The 24,061-nt window shown below is 41.0% G+C and overlaps 2 protein-coding genes across 7 annotated transcripts in view; one reads left to right on the forward strand and one right to left on the reverse strand.

Annotated features, from left to right (window-relative positions):
* Positions 1–2,140, forward strand: part of C2H3orf52 (chromosome 2 C3orf52 homolog) — a 32,745-nt gene extending 30,605 nt beyond the window's left edge. The window contains exon 6 of the mRNA XM_003893915.5: positions 554–2,140. Within this exon, the coding sequence (XP_003893964.1) occupies positions 554–558 (5 nt within the window). The 3' untranslated portion in view covers positions 559–2,140. The remainder of the gene's footprint in view (positions 1–553) is intronic.
* A 2,624-nt stretch (positions 2,141–4,764) lies between these two features.
* Positions 4,765–17,625, reverse strand: GCSAM (germinal center associated signaling and motility). Of its 6 annotated transcripts, none has more exons than XM_009199950.4 (6): positions 17,382–17,623; positions 14,348–14,422; positions 11,934–11,978; positions 10,886–10,932; positions 9,119–9,147; positions 4,765–7,668 (listed from the first exon to the last, which is right to left on the reverse strand). In XM_009199950.4, exons 1-6 carry the CDS (start codon positions 17,408–17,410, stop codon positions 7,354–7,356), a joined length of 540 nt encoding a protein of 179 aa, XP_009198214.1. In that variant the 5' UTR covers positions 17,411–17,623; the 3' UTR covers positions 4,765–7,353. The 6 variants fall into 6 exon arrangements, with proteins under 6 accessions (XP_009198214.1, XP_009198216.1, XP_021789734.1 ...); XM_009199952.4 differs by having other exon boundaries at positions 14,348–14,416; positions 16,939–17,620; XM_021934042.2 differs by having other exon boundaries at positions 16,939–17,620.
* Between the last annotated feature and the right edge of the window lie 6,436 nt (positions 17,626–24,061).

Genomic DNA, 24,061 nt, shown 5'->3' on the forward strand with positions numbered 1-24,061 from the left:
AGAGAGAAGAGGAAAAAGCGCCAGCTAGGGAGAATAGTGAATCTTGTCAGTCCTGTCAGTGGTGGTGAGGCTGGACTCCTGTAGACCCCGGTGGGCTTCCCCTGTGTCATGTCTGTTTAGGGCTTTGCATCTGTACCTGCACCTGCCCCTTAGGGTTCACATCATTTCTCTCATCAGAATTTCTCACAGTATATTGTACATGTTTTAAAAATGGAAATTTTAGAGTTTATGGTTAGATTATGAAAAGAGACTGGATGTTAAAATGTCCTCAGCACCCAAAAACCACATCATCAAAATTATTTCTCATGCATCCTACCCAAACAAATAAGCAATGAACAATAAATGTGATTTGCCTTTTGACATGTATTCAGAGTGGTTTGTGTGTGTGTGTGTGTGTGGACTGAAGACTAAATTTCCTTTGTTAGGAATTTATAAACCTTGCAATTTTATCTAAGATTTTATATTAAAATTCAATGAAATGAAATAAAAACCTAAGCATTTAATAATGTTTTTAAAAATCAGTAACTTTTGTTCATCTGTGTTTTCTTTTTAGAATGAGGTGATGGAGGTTGGTCTGTGTCTGAAAGCAGTGCTCCACCCTGTCCTGGAGATGAAGGGAATTCACTCTGTTTTGCAGAAAAGATTCTGTGGATTAATACAGAAGCACCAGCAACAACCAGAGGGATGGAGACTCCTTTCTCTCCTGATTCTGCAGGCTGGCTCCAAGCCCAGTAAAACAGCTCCCAAGCACTGCTTCAGCTGGGTCCAGTCTTAACAAAGGCAGGAAGCCAGCTAGGGTGGGGGTGATAGGGTCAGCGGGTACATCCCCCTGTGGGAGGTCACTGGTATTCTGTTTTTTGTTTTAGTTTTAGTTTAGTTTTGTTTTGTTTTTTGAGACAGTGTCTTGTTCTGTCGCTTAGGCTGGAGTGCGGTGGTGCAATCATGGCTCACTGCTATCCTTGAAGCACCCCACCCACCTGGGCTACTTTTTCTTTAGTGCAGCGGTGCACTGCCTTCTTTTAGGTGGGATCGCATAAGCATGAGCTGGTAGAGCAGGGAGAGGCGGGCAGCCAGGTTAGGAAGACTAAGCCAATCATTCACTGAAATCACCCTCCTCCCCTCCCACCATTCGTTTTGATCTACCTCAAAGCCAGGCTGTGAAGAAAAGGAAGACACTTCAGAAGACCTCAGCAGTGTGGTTCTGTGTCTACTTCCATGACCTGTACCTGAGTATCTCAGCCAACCAGCCCTAGGCACACCACCAACGTTACTTTGAGATCTGTATATATAGCTAGCTACAGATGGGAGCTGTGTGTTTCTTTCTTATTTTGCCACTCCTCATTGTTCCTGTGATTCCTGAACACGCTTTTTGGAAATATGGGTCCCTGTGACTTTTGAGCATACTACTATCACTTTGGATAGTCACTCCATGTATATTTTTAGAAACCTCCATTAGGGAATCATTAAGGCTGTTTAACATCTGCTCTGGATATTACACATTGGCTTTTTGTTGCCCAGTGCTGCAAACGTTCCTGTAGGACTCAGTGTCTTCAGGCAATGATTGTGTATCCTGTTACAGATGGTTGTGATACAGGAAGAACCACTCTTCTTTGAAAATAAAATGTTGGAAGCTTTTGCCAGCTATTTGGGGGGTAGAAGGAATATTAGTGACTGTATTGATTGTCTACAGATACAGAATTGCCTGTTGTGAGAGAACCGAGTGTTTGTTTTGTTGGGAAAAAAAATTTACCAGGAGAAAGAGTTTTGTGCTGTATCGTGAGAGATCTCGTCTGTCAGTTAAATCAGCCCTGGGTTAAAGTCAGTGTGAAAGGCAGCTGTGTGTGGGCACGAGCTAGTGTCTGCCTTAGACTAGATTTGACTTGAGTTCTTTATGACCCAGGACTCTGGATAATGTGAATTTGCTTTCTTATTTAACTAGAAGATGCATATACTATAGATCATTGTCTCATTTTAGTGATCGTTCCTTAAACTAGTGAAACTAGTGGATTTCTCTTCTTCCTCTTTATTTTTTTACATGTCAAATGTGAACCTTAGTGTATTTGTATTTTGTAGAAAATAATGAAAAATTTTAATGGAGAATGGTTTAAAAACATTTACAATAAATTATTTTTGCATCTGTGTTGTTGCATTCCGATTGGCCGAGCTTTGGGCTGGGTTTTTGTTTGTTTGTTTGTTTCTTGCAGTAAATGGTGTTGAACATCATCTTTTCATTTCCCTTAGGGCAGCTTCCTCTTCTGGGTGAATAAGATCAAGCCAAGTTTTGCGGGGGCGGCCTGGGTTCTCCTCTCTGTTCCAGCAAGAGGAGGCAGAGGCCATCTCCTCCTCTTTCTCTGAGGTCCTCTCTGGCAGGACTTGGTATCTGAAAGGGCTTGGACTTGAAGGAACGGCCTGTTCATATCTGGAGGCAGGATTTGGTTTTGTTCTTCCCTTCTTCTTTGGAAAGCATCAAGATGCAAGTACCTTGTCTTGGGTTTTGACCACTTGCAAGTCATAGAGAGGACTTTCCATAGGTTCGACTTTCCTGCCCAAATGGTATGGAGAAACTAACCTTTGTGACTAACATATTTGGTGGTGTTTGAAAGAAAATGTCACTTGCAAATGCACTTTCTGCTATAGGAGATAAATCTACTGCTCATCACGCAACATCATGATGAGCATCATGCCTGGTACATAGTGAGGTTTCAAAAATTGAAGGATTTGAGAAGAAAAACTGCTCTTCTCTGGATGTCACTTAGATATGGATAGAATGGCAACAGCCATAGTGGCAGAACCCGCTCCTATTCCTCCGCCAACAAAAATTCCAGCCATGTGTCTAATTCTTTTTTTGTTTTTGCCTTTCAATTTAATTTAGTTCTATAGATTTGAAAAAATGATGTGTTTTATAGAAGGCTATGGGCATACTAATGGAGAAGACAATAAGAAAAGAAGCTGTTAGTTTTATTAAGGAGTTAGGATCAGTACAGATGAAACAGGAAACAGCAGAAAAAAATACCCAGGAGTTAAAAACAAAGGCAGTCTGGGCATGGTGGCTCAGGCTTGTAATCCCAGCACTTTGGGAGGTCGAGGCAGGCGGATCACCTGAGGTTAGGAGCTCGAGACCAGCCTGACCAAAGTGGTGAAACCCCATCTCTACTAAAAATTAGCCAGGCATGGTGGCAGGTGCCTGTAATCCTAGCTACTCGGGAGGCTGAAGCAGGAGAATCACTTGAACCCAGGAGGCAGAGGTTGCAGTGAGCCGAGATCACACCATTGTACTCCAGCCTGGGTGACAAGAGTGAAACTCCATCACAAACAAACAAACAAACAAACAGAAACCCCAGTAGGGTTGAGTAGGGTTGCGGGTGGTTAGAGAAAAGAGTGATCAGTATAGTTTAATCAGAGGAGGGTTTTTTGTAGGAAGTAGGACTCAAGCCGAATCCTGAAGTCCTGGTGGGATTTGAATAAGAAGATTTGCCTTCCTTTACACATGTTTGTGTCTTCTTAGGATGAGGTACATGTTCTCTACTTTGTCTTTTACATGTGAATTCTGGACATGAATCCTGTCCTATTCAGAGTCTGATCAATGCTAAGAAAAAGTGGGAGAAATCTCTCAATATCCTCCTTCTCCTCTCCCATCACTCTTTCATTGCTTTAAAATAAGTTAATTCACACTAATGCTGCATTGTTGGCAGCTTTATCCACAGACATCCTTGAATCTTTCCTTTGTGACTAGATATTATAGACTCAGCTTCAAAAGGCACCTCCCTCATCTCACAGTTGGGAAATCAAATTCTGGAGAGCTGGGAGGACCAGCCCGGAGTTCCACCGCTTGTTGAGGGCAAAGCCTAGATCACAGGGCAACCACACACTATGAATGGCCTCCAGCCCAGGGAGGATCCCCAGAGGCATGCTCAGTTCAGGCTTGGCTGACATCTGGGAATTCCTAAGGAGCACAAGTGGTCAGGAGTCAGGGGTGAATGGAGACGGAGGGCCCTCAGACTGCAGGAGACTTTATATGATGATGATGACCTCTCAAGGCTTCAGCAAGTGCCTTGCAAAAGAGAATTCTGTAGGAAAGTAGACAGAATTTACACTGGTCCACTTAACAGTTGGCAGAACCAAGGTATGCTCAGATCAAGTGGCTTTCTGAACTTGAGGCTATAGGCTTGGAAACGAACAGAGACAAATCGAAACAGAATCTACTTTTCCCTGGAGCCCTCGTGGAATCCTGGAGACTTCTATTTCCTGTTCTGTCCATGCCTGTCAATCCCTGAGAATATCCGAAGCACCTATCACTCAAGTTTGTCCTAAAAAACGTTAGCATTTCAACCTGTTGTCAACAGGTTTTCCCGCCCTGTCTTTGCCCTCTTCCTATTTTTCTCTTCTGTTTTAAATAAGAATTTATTCACAGAATAAGGGATTATTTATAGATGCCAGTATGTACGTGAAACGGAAACCACAAAGTCTGCAGTTGCGGCATAAATTGTGCCTCTGAATGTTGGCTAGTTTTAAGACCAGCATGAGGGAGGGAGAGTTTCCTGGTTATGTTTGTGGCTTGAGAGAGTAATTTAAATGCTCAGGCTCAGGTTCTTTATCAGGGACAGGGATTCTTTCACTGAGGTGTTGCATCCCTATCTCCCGCACACATCATATACAAACGTGTGTGTGTGAATGTGCATTTTCTGCAAAGGGGGTGCACAGCTTTCATCAGAAATCCTGAAATGTAGGGGAAACAGCATCAGCGTTACATACAGACATAGTGGGTATTTTGGGACATTAAAATTTATTTACTGGAAATTTGAGACATCCTACACATTGAGTATATTACATTCATATCAGGATTTTTTAACTCTTTTTTTGTTCTTAATATTACTTTTGACTTAGAAATCATAATTGTATATATCACATTGAGTATCTTGAAGCACTCCCAAATGGCCCCCCCTGCTCAAAAGTAATTCCCTTTCATAATCCCTCTTATAATTCCCTCTTGTAAATCCCTGTTATAATTTCAATATAAAAACAACTTTCTTTGGTTAAGCATTTATATTGAATGTGTCCCTGATAAAAAGGCATATACTGTTTGGGACAGATAATGCTTTCACAGGATGAGGGTCAAACAAATATTATGTCATACTAAGAATATTTCAACCAGTCTACTTCCACAATGGCCCAGTAGCCATGTGAAAACTAGCATAAACTCATTGATTTGGTGTTTCTACCTTGCTGGAGGACTGCTGGGTGACCCTGAATAACCAGCTGTATCAGCATGGTTTTTTTCCATGCATCATAAAAGATTTTTGTTTCTCTGTACCCTTTGATATCATTTATTCAGCGTCTGTAATAGATGATTGCCTACATTGGATGTAATCCTCCTGTCGATGATGAAGGAGCTGAGCCTCCAAGTAGCACGTTCAAAGTCACAGATGGAGGAAGAGAGAGAACCAGGATTTGAATGACCAATGATCTGTCTCTGGGATCTACAGTCTTTCCTCTAAGCCATGTTACATCTTGTACAATATCCACTGCTAACATGAATGCCTCCTTTTGAGGATCTGATCCTGGTCAAGGATCAGCTAGAGTTCCATGTGAAGGAATCTTGCTAAAAGTAGGAAGTCAGCAGAGGAGGAGATACCAAGATGCAGCTGGCTCTTTAGCTGAAGACCATCACCTGGCTAAAGTCTTCAAAACCTGACACATCCAAGCTCAGGCCACTGCATTTCTCCTCATTTGGGAGTTAGCACATTTTAAATAGCAAAGTTATTCAGCTTTGGTTAACTTTGAGAAGAAAACAGTAACTAAACATAATGTACTAGGGTCCCTGTCGCTAGCTGGTCAAAGGGCCTGTCTAGTAAACATAATGTACCTACTGCTTCCTTAAACAAACCTCTTTTAAAACAAACTATTTTAGCATGCCTAAAATTAAGACAGTAGCCACGCGTTAAATAAAACAAGTGGAAGACACAGGTGTGAATACAGAAATAGCAGAATTTGCTAAATTGTCTTGGTCTCACTTATCCAATTTGTGATTTAATATTTTTATGCCATTTTATTGGTGCCTGCTCTTATGCATCAGTAACCAAACACATTTCTGTTAAGTTTGTCTCAAACTATAATAATTTAGGGCAGGTGTCTGCAAACTTTTTTTCCAAAAAGTGCCAAAGTATATTTTGGCTCTTAAGGGCCTATGGTCCATGTCACAACTACTCAACTGTCCCATGGTTGAACAATCATAGATAGTAGGCAAACAAATGAGTGTGGCTGTGTTCCAAGAAATCTTTATCTATAAAAATAGGGAGTGGGCCAGATTTGGCCTGGGGGTTACAGTTTGCTGTAAAGGATAGATATAATTTGAGGAACACTAAGGAAAAGATAAGAGAAAGTAAATAATCAGGACACAAAGAGGAGTGCCTATCAGAGAAGCTATATGTGTGTTAATTTCCTATGTGGACATTTTATTCATATTTTATACATGACATTATTAAATATATACATTTAGTATACATTTAGTATATTGCAGAGAGCTTTCTATGTAGCATACTGGGGGAGCACTAAATTGGAAGTCAGTAGGAAATCAGGCTCCAAATTAAGTTTTGCCACTAACTTTAATGTATCATTAGGTAAATTATCCTCTCTGAGCCAAACAAGGGTAGTGGGATTATGGGATCTCCAAGGATCATTCTTCTTAACATTGTCTGATGCTACAATTGTCTTATTAAGATTTCTAGGGAGAAATACAAAGTTAAAAATAAAATCATATAGGTTAAAATTATGTAAACATCTGGCCTAGAGCCTCTTGATTCAACTCACATAACCAACCAGACCCTGGGGGCCAACAGGTCAAAGGACACGATGTAAAAGACATGGCTTAGACACATGGAGTGAGAGGAGCAACACAGGCTCCCGTGGGGTGAGGGCTGAGCTGGAAGGTCACTGTAATGAGTGAACTCCCCCTTGGGTACACTTAGTATGATGAGTAAAGCTTTCTTGTGACTTCAGGGAACAATCATAGGAACACTTTATAAGAAGATCCCAGACAGAGAGCAGAGCCCCTTGTGGTGTGCATAGCTTTAGGGGAATCAGGGAGTGCCCCCCACCACTATAATCTCCAAATCATGTAGAACCGAAGATGGTTACCTCTTTCTCAAATGGTGGTGTTCAGGATAAATGGTTGACCTTTATATTTTGGCTTTTGTGTGCTAAGAGGACTTGTGGTACACAAACCATGCTCTGCAGGGAAAGGGTTGTTGTGGGAGGTAAGCTGGAGGGACTTTGTGTCCCATCCCTGCTTCAGGCAGATCCCCCATCCCACCTTTTATTTGTTGGTGCTAAACAAATGCTAGTCCAACCACTTCACTATGAATGGGAAAACTGGGTCTCAGAAGGGGCCGTAAGTGGATGTGGCTGTTGCAGAAAGTGAGAGGAGATTCTTTGAGGCATGAGAAGTTCATATTCATCTTCTGGGGATCGGGCATGCCTAGGGGTAGAAGGCATGTGTAGAAGTGAATACTCAGTCTCAGTTCCTCCCAAGGACTCTCTGGGTCTCTCAGCTTTGCAGGGAACATTCTCATAGTACTCTTCAGCAGAGTTCCCTGATGGCCTTCTACAGAGAACCTGATGATGGATGAGGGTATAGCACAGCTCCTCTGAGTAGGTCTGGTCAATATTGTCCTGCTTGTCAAAGGAGAGCCATCATCAAGATTTGGCCTTTTGCCATGACCTTTACACTTCAGTCTCAACACAGGCTTGACCCTGGGTCAAGTCTGTCTTCTATGACCACCTCCTTCCCATCTCTTGGCCATTTTTTTCTAAATGACTGCTTCCACCCCAACCACTAGGCCAGCAGCAAGAGTGCTTAAGGTGTAGAGCTTACTCAGGTGCATCCTCTCTGCCCCTTGTTCCCGAGTGACCTCTGACCACCTGATACGGTTTGGATATTCGTTCCCTGCAAATCTAATGTTGAAATTTGGTTCCCATTGTTGGAGGCGGTACCTAGTGAGAGGTGTTTTCGTTATGGGAGCAGATTTCTCATGAATGGCTTGGTGCCATCCTCGCAGTTATGAGTGTACAGCCTGAAGAACCATGAGCCAAATAAACTTCTTTTCTTTATAAATTACCCAGCTTTGCGTATTCCTTTATAGCAACACAAGTGGACTAAGACACTACCCATACAGTTCCCAGTCTCAGGGCTCGGAGGACAGCCAATTCTAATAAAAAAGAATAATCTGGCTGGGCATGGTGGCTCATGCCTGTAATCCCAGCACTTTGGGAGGCCAAGGTGGGTCGATCACCTGAGGTTGGGAGTTCCAGACCAGCCTGGCCAACACAGTGAAACCCCATTTCTACTGGAAATACAAAAATTAACTGGGCGTGGTGGCAGGTGCCTGTAATCCCAGCTACTAGGGAGGCTGAGGCTGAGAATTGCTTGAACCCAGGAGGCAGAGGGTGCAGTGAGCTGAGATTGTGCCGTTGCACTCCAGCCTGGGTGACAAGAGCAAAACTCTGTCTCAAAACAAAACAAAAAAATAAAAAAAGAATAATCTTATAATACCTTAATGTGTTTTGGTTATGATATTTAAATACCCTCTAGAGATATTTATGTTATCAAATAAGGAAACAACTCAAGGGAAGGTTTCACTTATGATGGGATATCAGGAGGTAAAAAGCAAAGCAGCAAAGTACACGGGGAGAAGCATGGATTTTGAAGTGAAACTTGGTTTTGAATCCTGGTTCTGCCCCCTTGTTAGCGATCTGGTTTTGGGGAATTATCACTTAATCACTCAGTTTTCTCGTCTATAAAATGGGGAGATGGGATGGATTATAGCAGCAACATTCAAGCGTTGTTTTAGCTACATGAGTTGATGTGTGTAAAGCACTCAGCATGTTGTCTGTCATAAATGAAGTGGTCATTAAGTTCCTTTCAATAAGTTATACAGCACAAGTGGCTGCTGCTTCAGCCACCAGGCCCTGAACATGCTACCGGGGTTCACGAGCACTGACATCTAAAGTCTTTCTCCATGTAAGGGTCAGAAGGGATCTCGGAGGCCAACTTCTCCTGCCATTTAGGGTGTCGGCACTTCTATCATCATCTCAAGAAATAACTTAGAGGTGTTCTCATTACCTGGATGGGAGTAGATGACATTCCTTCATCTGGAGAAAGAAAATACACTCAATGAATTTCACGTTATAGGGAGATTTGAGGGGAGGAGCAGGGGAGGCTAGAATATAAATAACTAAAAAGCCAAGAAACAGCTGGGGAAGCTCTTCTCAGGCTGTTCTGATCTACAGCATATCCCTGGGGAGTGACAGGACATCTAAACAAGTCACAGCCGGAGCTGTGCTCAGTCTGAGAGGTGAGAGAAGGAAGACACATTTGGTTAGTCTTTGGATAGGAAATCACAATTTCTCCCTCCAGCTCTCTTTCGCTCCTTACCTAGCCCCCTCTCCTTCCTTACACAAAATTGATTTTTGTTCCTTACCCAAATTCGGTGCCTCTGCATCCGGCACTCGGGAGACAAAGAAGAATCAGAAACAGTCCCTGTCCTCAAAAGGCCCACAAGCTAGCACAGGAGACAGACAAGGGGCTGTGAGAGATCCACACTGTGGAGTGGAGGGCCGTCGTTTCTAGTCTAGGTGACAGGATGGTGGTGGTGTGGTAATTGTTGTTCGAGGAGTTAGGCAGAACAGGAAAGTCTTAAGCTAAACATTCTCATTCCTGTACCTGCTGGCAAATAACAAATGAGCACGGCAATTTTTCAAAGCCTAATTAAGACCAAATGGCTCTGGCCATTCAGCAAAGAGGCACATTGACACCCTTGCTCCCTCTTGCAAACATACCAGGTCCGTAAACAAACATGTGCCCTCACGTGAAAGTCTTCAGAGGAGGCTACCATATGGTATACGGATTGACGTTCTCTCGGTCCTCACATTCTGAATTTCCACATCTCCATAAGCTCCCATAGGCATCTAAGACCTCCCTGATTATCATTATAAGAAAAGCATCTTCAGCACGGAGTTTTAGCATCCGGTCTTATTTCTATTATGTTTTGCTCTGATGGAAATTGAGGTTCCCTGGGACCCATCGTTCCTGGAGTGAAGTGGCTAGGGAGGGAGGCTATATGATTCATTTACACATCTTGCAGGGCTAGATTTTAAGATTTTATGTAAATGAACTAGGTTCTCCTCTTTAAGGAAGGCAAAGTCAAAACTCTTCCATTTTTCTTCTTCAGAAACACAATGGCTTGTCCTCAGGCCTACACTTTCTTATTTTTATTTTTAGGTGTGATACAATTCATCACACTCTCCTTCTAGAATTCTTCTTTCTCCTTGACTTTAACGCTGTTCTATCACCAGAGACTATTGCACCAGCCTCCTAAGTGGTCTTCTGGTATCTGCTCTTCCCACTCCTTGCTGCAATTTGTCTTCTGCACAGGAACCTGGGTGATATCTTTAATACAAATCTAATCATACTTGCCCCCCACTCCCCATCCCCTGTGTAAAGTCAGTATCTCCTGTAGCTCTCAAGACAAAGATGAAAATCTTTAACCTGACCAGGAGGCCCCACCCCTCCCCTATCCCAGGCTGGCTTTCTTGCAGTTTCTTGTAAGTGCCTTTCTCCTCCACCTTTTGTATCCTTGCCTCCAGTTACTGCCTTCAGCCTCCAGGCCTCAGGCACTAACTGAGGAATTTGGAGATTAATGAGCCAATTCCGGCTTCAATGAGCTCACCATCTAGTGAGGACAAAAGACAAGCAATTGGATACATTGCAGCAAAATGTGTAGATATTGTAATTGAAATAAGCCTAAGGGGCTTTGGGAACATAGAGAAGAAGCAGTTTGGAAAGGTAAGTCTTATCAAAAGTGAAAATGATAGGAAATCAATGACTTACTTTCATTTTGGGAATCTTGTCTCTTTTCAAAAATGAGTATTTTTTTCCTGTAAAAGCAAAGCAAAGCAAATTGTTTTAATATTCAGAAACTCTCAAAGGAAATGACACAAACCTACAAAACTTACTTTTAACTCTTTGTTAAAGTTATATGCCTTTTATAATACCTCCTTCAGCATAGGTGAGTTAAATAAAAAAGAAAAAAGTAAAAGATAAGGCCAAGTAGAAATATATTCCTTTGTGCCTCTCTCTCTCTTTCTCTCTCTCTCTCTCTCCCCTCCCCTCTCTCTTTTCTAAGTATGATAGGGAATTGATTTATAGATGGGGAAATATGGTGATATAGGTTACTTTTTTGGAGACTTTTTTTTCTGACAAAGTATCAATTTCTTTTCTATCATGTGAGTGAAGGAGCCAGGATTATTTTCAATCTCAGTTCTAATCTATGATCTCCAAAACAAGCAAGCAAACAAACAAACACACTCTTCCCATAAGGGAACACTGTATAAAAGATCCCCTGAAAAAATGCAATGTAAGTATAATGGAAGTTCATCATCATTTCAGTGGACAAGAACATCTGCTGTGAGGGTGACCCATATGTCCTGGTTTGCCTCAGTCTGGTTAAGGTCATTATCAATCACTTAGCGAGCTTTAATTATTTTTAGCATCCTTTTCACTCTCAAAGGTATCTTAGTTTGAATGATAAATTATACGATCACCCCGACTGTAAGTTCTATGTGCAAGCGATAGAAACGTGTGCTTCGGAACATGCAGACTCAGATTTGCAGTGTGACAAAAAGGTGTCTTTTTTCTATGTTAGTAGCTAGTTTCATCTTTGCTTCTGAGGCTTTCGTGTTTGAGGACAGCATGCCACCCATGAGACTGTTGTTCCTGTTTCTCATCAAATTGGAAGGATTGCTTCCCTGATTAACTCTTAGGTGAAGCTAGTAACAGGCTTCCGCTGTGGCCACAGACAGTCACAGGTAACTTACAGCAAATACCACATTGAAACCACACTTAGGGAAGTAACTCCTAAAAACAACTGTCCACTCACCAGGGAAGGCAGAAACACCCTTCAGCGATACGGTGATCCCAGCATCTAAAATACCCAAGAGAGATGGCAAATCATAAAACTGATTTCTGCAGCTTTGTTAAGGTGACTCCTTCCCTTTTGCCATTTCTGTGGAAAACCTTTTCTCCCCGCAGCTTGTTTCATTCTAGATAACTTGGACACATCTCTCACAGTAGAATGCCTTTGTCCTCCTAGGATGAAGATGATACTATCACATTCAGGAAAAAGCTTTCTGCTGTGTTCCCAGCAAAAAAAAAAAAAAAAATGTTTTCTCACTCTCAATTCTGGTAATTTCCTTGGTTCCCTTGTAATGAAGAACACACAGGAGTTATCTCCAGGAAATGAAGGTACAAATGTGTGGAACTTTTACAAATCATTTTTTTCAGGTATGGGTTAGGCAATATCTGTACAGTATTTTACTATACTCTGAATTTCTCCAATTTACAGTATATTGCAATTGTTTGCTCACTTGTCTATATTCTACACTAGAATGTGAGCTTTGCAAAGCTGGGGACCATATTGATCTTGTGCATTGTGGTATGTATTTCCAGTGTATGACACAACATCTGGCACAGTAAATGGGTTTTCAATAAATATTTGATGAAGATATGAATACAGAATGAATAGCCAAGGACAGAACAACCCTGCTGCAAGAGGTCAGCAAATCTACCATCATGACTCCAGCGATATAGTTAAATAACGTGACTTCTCTCTTGTAGCACAAAGGCTTAGAATCTCTATGTAGTCCCGCGTCTACATTAATGTCTAAGTATCATTCTGTACATCTTTCTGAAATTGAGGCATAGTCAACTACCTACAAGGTTGAATGTGAAAGCCCTTTATAAAGTAGTACGTGTATCAGTTATAGTATGTAAAAACCTTTGGAAAACACCATCCAAAAATATCTCCCCAGTGAGCTTTCCCATGAAGTTCCATCAGGAGGAGCAGTGGAGGAAAGGCTGACTGCATCATGACCTTGGCTGTGGTCACCCGCTTGGCTGAGCATTCTGACAGCCTCTAAGATCTATGCACCATCAAAGCCTCTGGGGCCCAGAGGCACAGCTGCAACTCTTCCTCTTCTTTAGGTTACCTTTAATGTGCTTCAGGCCGTTTGCTTACATCTCTGCTTTGTTGCTAAGGAAACATCATAAGAAAACTACTGAATCACACTAAGCTAACAAACCAGGTTCACTGAGGAGAAATGAGTGAGATAAGAGGAGGGGGATGATTTTGAGAGATATTCTCTGAACTCCTGAGGCCACAGTTTTTAAATCTGTAAAAGAGGATGTATATACTGCTTACACAGGGAGTTATAAGAATAAGCTGAGGTTAAATATGGGCAAAAACTATTTGTAAGCTGGCTGTTTCTTCTACTCCACTTTTCAGCAATTTATTCTTGCATTTCAACATAGTTGTTTTGGTTTGGGATGGGTTCAGACAGCCTCCAAGAGGAAAACCAGACAAATATCTTTAACTTGAGGTTACATGTCAGCAATTTGAGGTATCTGTCTTTTTCACAAAGCCTTCTCTGGCTCTCTGGTCTACCCAACCCCTCCCTTGTTAGAATGCCATGGCCCTTCTGATTTATTTCATCCTTTGAACTGTATGCCTTAACATGTGCCCGCTGATACCCCTGAAAATATGTAATTCTCAACTTGCACTGAAAAAATGCATCCTGTTGAAAGGAATCTCTGGGTTTCCAGCCCCTAACGCAGGCATTGGTGTTAAAAAATAACAACAGTGCTTGTCTTTTAATTGCTCCTCTTTCAAAATCTCCTCCTGAAACCATGTGAAAAGCACAGATAACTTTACAGGCCACAGAAAAACTGACCTTGTCACCCCTTGGGATTCTCGGATCCTGGAACATTAGTTCCATATTTTAATTATTCCTTTCCTTAGAGAGAATACTTACGGGCTGGATGTTTGAAAGGTCTGTTCAAAAAGAATTAATGAGGTGGTCTTTGTTTAACAGCATCAGGGCAATCACAACGGTGTCTCCACAAACTTTCTAAAAATTGTTGTAACATCTGGCATGTGTTCAGCTCAGAAATAGACACCTATAGCTTAAAATAAAATGGCTAGGGTGGAGGTTGAGCACAAAGGTACCTGAGATAGACAAACAAAAGACCCCTTATTTTATAACGGGGCATGACAGGGACTAATAGGGTCTTAGTTCCTGTTGCTGGGAGTTACATTAGGCTTCTAGCAAAGTAGCACATCTCCTATCCAAAGTTTTTCAGCATTTTGTCTTTTGTCCTGTCTTCACATTTGCTACTGTTGCAACTGCTGCTGGTCTAAACAGGGCCCTCTCTCACTGGGATGTGAAGTCCAGGGCTTGACACACTTCATTCTCCTTGGGCAAAGGCTGGGGGGAGTTTGGTTGATTTTGCTCTCACCTGGACGTTCTCTGTCTGGGGCTTTGCATTCTCAGATTCCAAGGCGTCTCTTGAGAGTTCTGCTGCCACCTGAAACTCAACGTATCAGAAACAGGCTAAGTATTTCCTAACCAGGCCTACCACTTCTTTTCATAATTTTTCCAACTTTTCTCATTTCTGCTGTTTGTGTGTGACTCTGAAATTGACTGGTTGCCCTCACATATGTTAATACTCTTTCCTCAAGCACATGCCACAAGCTACCTTTGATCTGACATGCTCTCCATTGCCACAGCAACAGCCCACTGATATTCTCCAACTGCCGTGAACGAGTGATCGTAAATTGTCCGTTCCCAAATATCCAGGGATCCTCATCATGACCCTGAGAGTATCAGTGTCCAGAGAGAGGCCTGAGGTCCTCAGCTACTGTCTCTTTGGTGCAGTTCCAGGAGCTATACACAAGTAATGGGGAAAGGTACTGGCTTTGTCTTGTGTAAATCACACCATCTTTCACAGAAAGCATGGAGGCCCAGAACAAGGCATAGAAGGAGAAGAAAAGGATTGAATAAAGAAAATAAATTGGTTCATTGTTTGGGTTAGATTTCTGTATACCCATCTTTCCATTTGTTTGGGAACTGGGGGTATGAGGATAAAGAAACTAACACTTAAACACTACTTAATATATGCCAATCATTTTGTGTGTTATATTTCATTTAATCCCAGAATAAATCCATAAGATAGATATTATCATTATACTTTTTATACTAATGAGGAAACTGAGGCCCAGAATGCCAGGCAATCGGTCTGAGGATCCACAGCCACTAAAGAGGAAAAGCTGGGTTTGCTGCTGACAGGTCCCTTCCTCTGAGACTGAGCTCCTCTCAAGAAGGGATGGGTGCCATTCTATCCTGTGCAAAATTTCCCCAGTTTCTTAGCTTATTTGACCTGGAGAGACATGGCTGGGGGGTCTGCTGATTGGATGATAACTGGGTGTTGAGGTGACAATGAAAATTAAATACCAGTATATACAAGACTTTTGAATACATTAAGGGAAACATTTTATTTAATCATTTTAATGAATTTATTTTTAAAACTGGGTCTTGCTATGTTGCTCAGGCTGGCCTCAAACTCCTGGGCTCAAGCAATCCTCCTGCCTCAGCCTCCTGAGTAGCTGGGACCACGGGTGCATGCCACTGCACTTGGCTCAAGGGAGACCTTTTAAATAATCATAGAAATAAAGATGTTGGGCAAACTGATCAACTATTTGGAAAAAAAATTATATCTGACACCATATACTGAATATATGTTGCCAAATGTAAAATAATAAAATCAAAACTTGGGTTGATTTGTCTTATCTTGGGAAGAGCAAAGAATTTTAAGCATGAATGCAAAGGCAGAAACCAAAAAGCTTTCTAGATTTAAAATTGAATTTTCTTTAAAATACAATAAACACAAAACCATAAGAAGTCCAAACAGCATACAATGTGTGTACCTTGGAAAAAGTATTTTTTTCTTACATAAAACAAAATTTTAAAGTAAAAAATTTTTTAAAGTTTTTTTCCGCAATGTTTATGAGAATGGACTAATTTCTTCAAAGCACAAATAGCTTTTACTATCAATAAAACAAAATATATCAAAATAATAATGGGCGAAAGACATTACTGGCTCTTCACATATGAAGAAATACAAATGGCTAATGAATACAGAAATTTAAATAAGCAGAATGTATCCGATGTTATCAGTAGTTATGAATGCAATTACCATTTTTTTTGTTTATACTTTCTGTATTTCCCAATTTTGTTATTACAAATACATAGTAAGGTCATAATTTTTTACCCCCACATCAAAGTTCTAAAAAACAAATCCCATATGTGACTTCAATCAGGACTTAATAACTCATATCATTTCTGTATTTTGTTTTATTTGATTTATCAGAACGGTGATTTCTTTATGTTTCCAGTCAATCATCTACCACTTATTAAGTGCCTGTCATGTGCCAGAAACAATGCCAGGAACCAGGAATTCAAAGATAAATAAGAAACAATCACTACATTTGAGCAGCTCATAGCTAGTAATAAAAATAGCAATTTATATAATTGTTAGAACAATGCTAGAGTAGAAGACTGACAAGGGGCTGCGAGGACCCAGGGTAGAGAAGTCTCAGACAACATGATTTTTAGGAAGGGACATGAGATATTCCACAGGACCATCAATCTTCTTTTCAGCAAGTGGTCAAAAGTGGGCTAACAGTTCTTCCTGTGTTCCACTCTCCAGTGGCATGAACTGAGACCTGGGATTCCAAACATAACCCTGTGAAGACCCCTTCTGGCTGGCTTACTCTCTCTAGATCTCCCTAGTTTATACCCTAGAGATTACCTTGTCTTTAGTGGCACTAGATTTTTACAATGACGGCTTTGATATTAAGGAAGATAATGGTCAAAAAAAAGAAAGCAGAAAATATCTTCTAATTTTGAACCCTACTTTGTGTCAGGCACTCACTATGCTAGCACAATACACACTAGAACCCTCTAAGGTAGATACTGTATAAAGAAACTGAGGTCCAGAAAAGTAAATCCGAGTTCTCTGCCTATTTAATTTAGATGACCTCTGCTTACCTGCTTGCAGGGAGTGCATATCAAAGGAAGCCTCAAGGTGGCAGGAAGCTTGCTGTTTGTTTCAAACTTAAAATTCTGGCTGAAAGAGGGTGGTGATTCTGACCTCCTTGTGGAGCATGAGGGGTTCAGGAGAGCATCTCCTTCCTGGGCTTTCAGAAAGTTTTTCATTTCTTAGGTGGTAACCTATTATATAGACCTTCCTTGGTAAAGTCTTTCCACCTTTCAGCTATTCTCCATCAGCTGCTCACCATGATTCTTCGGAGAAGGGAAATTTAATGTGGTATCTGGCACTGAGTAGGCACTGAAGGCTTGGCAGTTTCCTTACCCAACTACTTTCTACCCCGACTTAGTGTGCTAACTGTATACTAGCTTTCTTTTTCTCTTCCTTGCTGTATTGCCCTGTCCCATCTCCTCTGCTCTCCCATAGGGAGTCTATTACTTACCTGTTTTCTCTCAGCAGAGAGTTTCCCATCCTCTCAGTCCTCTCAGGGCTTCCCCTCAGTCCCTTTATCACTTCCTTCTTGACTTGTGCTTTGACAGGACAACTCCTGACTTAAGGAAAGGGCTGTGTGGCTCTGGCCACCCATGCAGAAACAGCAGCAAGGAGAAGGGTGTCTCTGCAGAGGGGAGGAAGAGGCTGGGGGAGGAGTGCTAGAGGCGCGCACGTGCAGAATGTTCTAACATGTCAGTGTCTGAATTAACTTGGCTGTTGGCCATAACCAGCAACTACCCGTCAATGAGAGCTTCAAACCTCTGGGGAATCCCGGGTCTGAAATTACAGATGGGTCATGGGAGTTTTTCCACTGCAGATATTTACATTTATAAATTACATTGTCTTCTTAAAAACGTCAGAAGGAGGTTAAAACAGTCAAGCCACAGACCTGTAAAAAATACAGTATCAACAACTCTCAAATCTGAAAACAAACACCCAATAACAAAATAGGCAAAATATTTGAACAGACACTTCACCAAAGGAACTATACAGATGACCATTAAAAGATGATGAACATTGTAGTCATTAGGGAAGTGTAAATCAAATGCACAATGGAACACTTTTACACACTTATTACAATGGCTGTAAAACCCTGACAATATCAAGTCATGGCAAGGTAAGCAGAGCAACTGGAAGTCTCATTCTTTGCTGGTGAGAATGCAAAATGACAGCCTTTTTGGAAAGAAGCGATAAGGACAGAAGGCAGATGGCTTTACTGGGTAGAATAGGGTGGCTCACTGGCAAAGGTCCCACCCTCAAGCCTTGAAACTGCAGCCCTAAATGAGAATGGTTATCCCTGTTATCCTGCCCAAATGTTACTGTTTGGCCTGTCCAGCCCCCCTATTCTGTGCCCATATAAACCCATATAAACCCCAGACCTCAGCTGGCAGAGAGACAAGCAGCTGAACATCAAGAGGAGAAGCAACTGAGTGTCAGAGATGCGGCTTAACTTCAGGTGGCATGACTTCAGAGAGGAGCCTGGCCAGAGACAACAGGCTTCAGGGAAAGATCACCTTCTTCCTGTACCATGCCCTTTCCAGCTCCCCTTCCACTGAAAGCCACTCCCACCATTTAATAAAATCCTCCACATTCAACACCTTTCAAACCATTCATGCAACCTGATTATTCCTGGATGCCAAACAAGAACCCGGGTACCAAGAGGGCTGGGTGTAAAAGGCCATCACCCTGACTCTCCACTGAGTGGGTTAAAACTGAGCTGTCCACGAATGGCAACTGCTAAAAGAGCATTAATTGTAACTCATCCCTAGATGCTGCTGTTGGGCTGGAGCTCAAAAATGCTCACCCCAGCCCTGGCACCCGCTTGCCTGTGTGCTCCCGCTCCCACAGAGAGTTTGAGTATGGTGGTGACCAAGTAAGTAGGCCACACCCCTGTCTCAAGTCCCGAGAAGGGGTCAAGGGGACTCTCCCATCTCAGAAGTATGACAATTTCTTACAAAATTGAACACAGACTTACTGTACAACCTAGCAATTTCACTCCTAGGCATTTAGCCAAGTGAAACTTACATCCTCTAAGAATGTGTGTATAAATTTTTATGTATGTTTTACTCATAATAGCCGAAAAACCCTGGAAATAGCCCAACTGATCTCCATTGAGTGAATTGCTAAATAATCTCCGTGTTATACTACATCCACACAACAGAATCCTGACCATCATTGAAAAGGAGTGGACTATTAATACATGCAATAACTAGGATCAATCTCAAATGCATTATACTAAGTGAAAGAGACCAGACTTAAAGCCTACCTTCTGTGACATTCAAGATAAGGTGAAACCATAGGAACAGAAAACATACTAGTGTTGCCAGGAGCAAAAGATGGGGGAGGCGTTGACTTTCAAAGGACAGGAGGAAATTTTTTGTTGTTGTTCTTTATCTTGATTGTGTTAGTGGCCACATGACTGTATGCATTTCTCATAATTCATAGAACTGTATACTAATAAGGGTGCATTTCACTGCATATAAATGAATCTCAATAGAAAAAAGGTTAAAAAAGAAAGAAATCTGGGGACCAGAATAATCGGTTTTTGTATTATCCTTGTATTTGATGGTTGTTTCCAGTTTGGTCACTCAACTGTTTGTTCATTCCTTTAAGAAGTATGTGTCGAGTGCCTACTATGTGCTGGGCACTGTGGGTTCAATGGCAAGAAAAGCAGATACAGGACTGCTCTTATGAAGTTCCTTGAAAGAAATAAAACAAAGTGCAAAATATTTTATTGCTTGTCCTTGAGTAATGTAAAGGTCCTATCTAAAACAGGCAGGAGAAGCATGGAGAGTGGGCTTTGAAGAAACAATTTCCCAGAAACTAGGGTACTAGTTGTGCAACCCCAGATTCACCCGACATCATTCTTCTCCATATAGCTGCTTTCCAAACTTCCTTTTGGCTCTGTGAGGGATTTCCAGGAGCAGCTTATTAAAAACAGAAGATTTTATTATAAAAGATAAGCCATTATTGACCATTCACTTTTCTAAAAAAACACAAATGTGAGAATAAAATAAAAATACTCAAGACTCACTAGCCCCTGCAGGACAGAAAGCAGCCCTGGACAGAGAGCCCGCTTATACCTACCTAATGACTGAACTTCTCGCACGTTCTAGGGTTTCATATTTTGTTACCTCTTGCAAAGGAAAGGAAACTGGCTAGAAAATTCATGTACAAGAAGGTCACAACTTTAATGACTTGTACAATCTAGTTTGCTGCTTTAACAGACAATATCAAATAAGCACTGTCAAATACTACTCCCACCTAATCTTTGCTGTCATTGTTCTTTGAAATTATCTTTGGGATTGGTTATGTTCTCTCACTGTAGCTTTCGTTTATCTCAGAGCACACACCCTAACATCCATGTGCAGTCTCCATGCTCAAGTATTCCAGAATACAATTCTCTAGAGCCTAACTTCAGTTGACACCTGACTCCAAATTGCAAATCTCCCTCCAATCAAAAAGAAAGGGAAAATTCATTTTTAAGGGCAATTAGCAAATACATTACAAAAATAATTTCAGATAAACTCGATGTGACAAACGGTGCTGTCAAGTCCTCTTATTTGAATACTAGTCATTGTCTTGAGAAAATGTGTGCAATGTAGGATATCTTCTTGGTATATAAAAGGGGAATATTTCCTTCTGTTTTTGTAATCTTTTTAGGGGATTGCCTGTGGTGCACATTACATTCTGGTTGAATATTTATTCAGCAATAAGAGTGTTTTCTTTCTCTTCTATTTTTGTGGACAGGTTTTCTGAAATAGCAGGAGATTTTGCTTTTAATTCGGTTTCCCCAATAGTAGCCCCATTAATCTTTTTTTTTTCATGAATCCCTCAGGTAATTGACTCTAGGAAAGATGTTACAGTGGTGAATTTTCTTATTTTGTAAATATTTGAAAATCAGGAAAATCCTCCCATCAATAAATTAAATGAAGCATTGAAGTAAAAAAGAATATTCTTAACAAAGCTTATATTAAAAATTAGAAGTTTCTACTGCATGTAGATCTAAGAAACCTAGGGGTACCCTAGTCTGTTTCTCCTATTCTCCTCTTTCAAAACCATTCCCTTACCCAGGCTGGATAATAACAATAAAAAATAGAGTATGTGTTCCAAATTATCGAATGCTTCTTCCTTGTGTATAGAGAATCTGGGATGACAACCAGTGGTCTGCCATTTTGTGTGTGAAAAAAAAGAGGTATGTACATGTGAGAGTCTGAAGGAATCTTCATATACCATTATAACTAACCTCTCTCTTCCCTATTGCCTTCAGAAAAAAAGAAAAACAATCAATCTAACCTAAAAGTGCCACCTCCTCAGTGGCCTCAGCACCTTTTGCACTACCTAGAGGCTAGCAACAGGAGACCAGAACATCTTAGCATTGTGAAAGAGAGACAACATGGACAGGGTGCTTAGCCAGTGAGTAGGGCTATTGTCGACTTCTCACCAGTATGAATGAACAGATCCCAGACCCTGGTTGGGGCAGCCTGAGCAGACACAGCCTGGACGCTGCTCCATGGGTGGCTTAATTAGTTCCAATATTGTCTAAAGGAGTCTTTCAGTCCAGAGAGCCATGGTAGGGTGAGTTCTGGAAATCAACCTGCCCATTGTAATTTAGGGGAAGGTTAGGAATTGCTTTCCAGTGTCTGTTTTACTCAGGCCGCTAGATGGAGAAGCTGAGCTGTGGAAGTGTTAGCTATCCATCACTTGTGTAAAGTAGCATGAAAGAGCAGGATATTTATAATATACAGATTTACTGCTGTGAAACTGACTGGACTATAAATAATACATCTTCTCTCCATAAATGAGTAGAGCAACACACCCCCACACAAAGAAGCCCAGATAACAAATCTTTGAATCACAGATTCACTCTTTATTCTTCTCAGTGTTAACCCCCATGCCTAACACATGTAAGAAACTGTATTTCTAACATATATAAGAAACTATATTTCTAACATATGTATGAAACTGTATGTGTTGAATTGGAAATAAAAGTCTGGATATTTGTTAGCAGATGATAGGGAAATCAGAGAACATTTGGGTTGAGATTTTTAAATTTACTTTCCTATCCTTTGGCATTGCTGTAAAGAATTAGTGACCAATGACTGTTTTGCTCTATCCTTTGAAGATCATAGAAAAGTATAATCACAATAAGTATTTGTTGAGAGCTTGCTAATAATCCAGGAACTCTGTTAAATGCTTTAGATACAATTTCTAATTTCTTCATGTAAGAATTCTGTGGAATAAATACTATTTCCTCTTTGTGGTAGATGAGAACACCAGGCTCAAGTGACTTGCTCAAGGATATCCCAATAGGAAGTGACAGAGCTAGGATATATCAAACAGGGTGTGGATTTATCCATTTGTTGTCCTACTTAATAAGTACTTGTTGAAAGATAAGCTTGACTTGGAAACCTGGTCTACATTGCTCCAATGTGTCAATAAGGGGTAGTATATTTGCATGTTTAGTGTGTCAAGGCTTCCCAGTTCTTACGCGGTTTTCACAATCTGGGCTGGCCTCAGCACAAGGCACGTTAGAGACCTTTAGGATAAGAGTGAGTGATAAGAGTGATTCTAGACACTCCTGCAGTTTCAAAGGCCTAGATGGGAAAATTCTAGCCCTAGTCCAGTCACTTTCTGGCAATGATGAAAAGAGGAAAGGGAATTGGGAGAACTATTTATGCAGAAGGAAAATTCTTTTGGGGCATTTTATTATGGGAAAAGAAGTGGTTTATTTAAGACTTCTTACAGAACCAGGAGTCAAATAGTTTAGTTAAGACTTCCCTATTCTTCTTCCCTTTAAAAGAGGATAAAGGCTGCATGGTGACAGAGTACTGAGGAATCTTCCTGAATAGAACTTTCTACCTAAATACTTTGTGATACAGAATATGAGCTGATTAGTGGTCCTAGCTAATGTCAGATAGTTATGTGTTTGAAAACTGTAACTATTAATTGCTGCTATTCCATACAAAAAAAGTATTTTGTTTAAAGAGGAGATAACAGAGTTTCAGTAACTCTCTAGGTGAACGTTGGGGTTGGACTTTTGCTTTCTGGTGAAGAGATTTCAGCACATAGCTATATTGACTTTGCAGGAGCCATGGTAATCCAGAGATGATTGTCTAGAAACAGAATGGGAACTTTTTCAGTTCACTGGGAGTGCTCTCATAGCTGCAACCACCAGGAGGGTGGCACAGAACTTCTCTGAGAATGAATGACCCTTGGGGAGAATGTTTCTTCATTTGCAAAGTTTCCTGTTTTTCATTAGTAAAACTAATATAGAATAGGGAAGATAAGTTAAGTATCTGCAGAAAAAGTAAAAACCAGGTTTAAGCATTATAAAAGTTAAAGAATAAAGCCAAATTACAAAAATATTCAAGGGTCAATGGACCAAGGAAAGCCTTTTATATAAAAATTTTAAAAGCAGACAATGTTCTGGGCATTGTAAGCAAATAAGCAGATTTCCTCTGAAGAGCCAAATGAAAGTGAGCTCTAAGCACCCTCCTCAGCCAGTCTGTACATTACATTCTTTCAGGTAAAAGCAGAGCCCTAGGCACATAACCCACCATGCCCTGAAGATAAGGCTGGTTATATACATCATGCATGGTACAAGGATTTTATATTCCAGTGTCTTGTGTAGTGGCCTTTTCCCACAGGGAAAAGGTTTACAATCCAGTACACAAACCTAGTCCATGACATTGACAGTGACTAATGTAATGGAGTGTATGCAATACTTCTTCAATGGCTTAAATTTCCATACTAAAATCTAAATAACTTAAAAAGCGTTATACTGATTGTGCTTGGAGGATTTAAATCCGTGTCATCATGCCTAGCTGTGTGACTTTGAGCAATTTATTTGCATGCTCTAAGCTCCATTACTTCCTTGGCAAAATGGAACTAATGATGGCACGTACCTCCCAAAATTCATATGACTGCATAAGCTAATGAGGGAAAAGCACTCAGAATAGCATATCAGAAGATACATTAGGCTCTCCTTAAGTAACAGCTACTGTTGGTGGAGAGCACTTCTTCCCTCTCCTGGTGCTTGCTCTAGATCAAGGGCTGAACTCTCCCTTGCCTTTATATTGCTGCCCATCTTCATTTTCTCATTTGTTCTACTGAAGAGAGGTGGTTTAT

This window comes from Papio anubis, chromosome 2, assembly GCF_008728515.1.
Source record: "Papio anubis isolate 15944 chromosome 2, Panubis1.0, whole genome shotgun sequence".
Taxonomy (NCBI): domain Eukaryota; kingdom Metazoa; phylum Chordata; class Mammalia; order Primates; family Cercopithecidae; genus Papio; species Papio anubis.

What these genes read in the sequence shown, in the direction of transcription:
- GCSAM (XM_009199950.4), bottom strand. Translation starts at nt 17,410, where the DNA reads ATGGGAAACTCTCTGCTGAGAGAAAACAG. An exon ending in TCTCTGCTGAGAGAAAACAG is followed by an intron (nt 14,423 to 17,381) that starts GTAAGTAATAGA and finishes TGATACGTTGAG; the next exon opens with TTTCAGGTGGCAGCAGAACT. An exon ending in ACAAGATTCCCAAAATGAAA is followed by an intron (nt 9,148 to 10,885) that starts GTAAGTCATTGA and finishes TTCTTTCTCCAG; the next exon opens with ATGAAGGAATGTCATCTACT.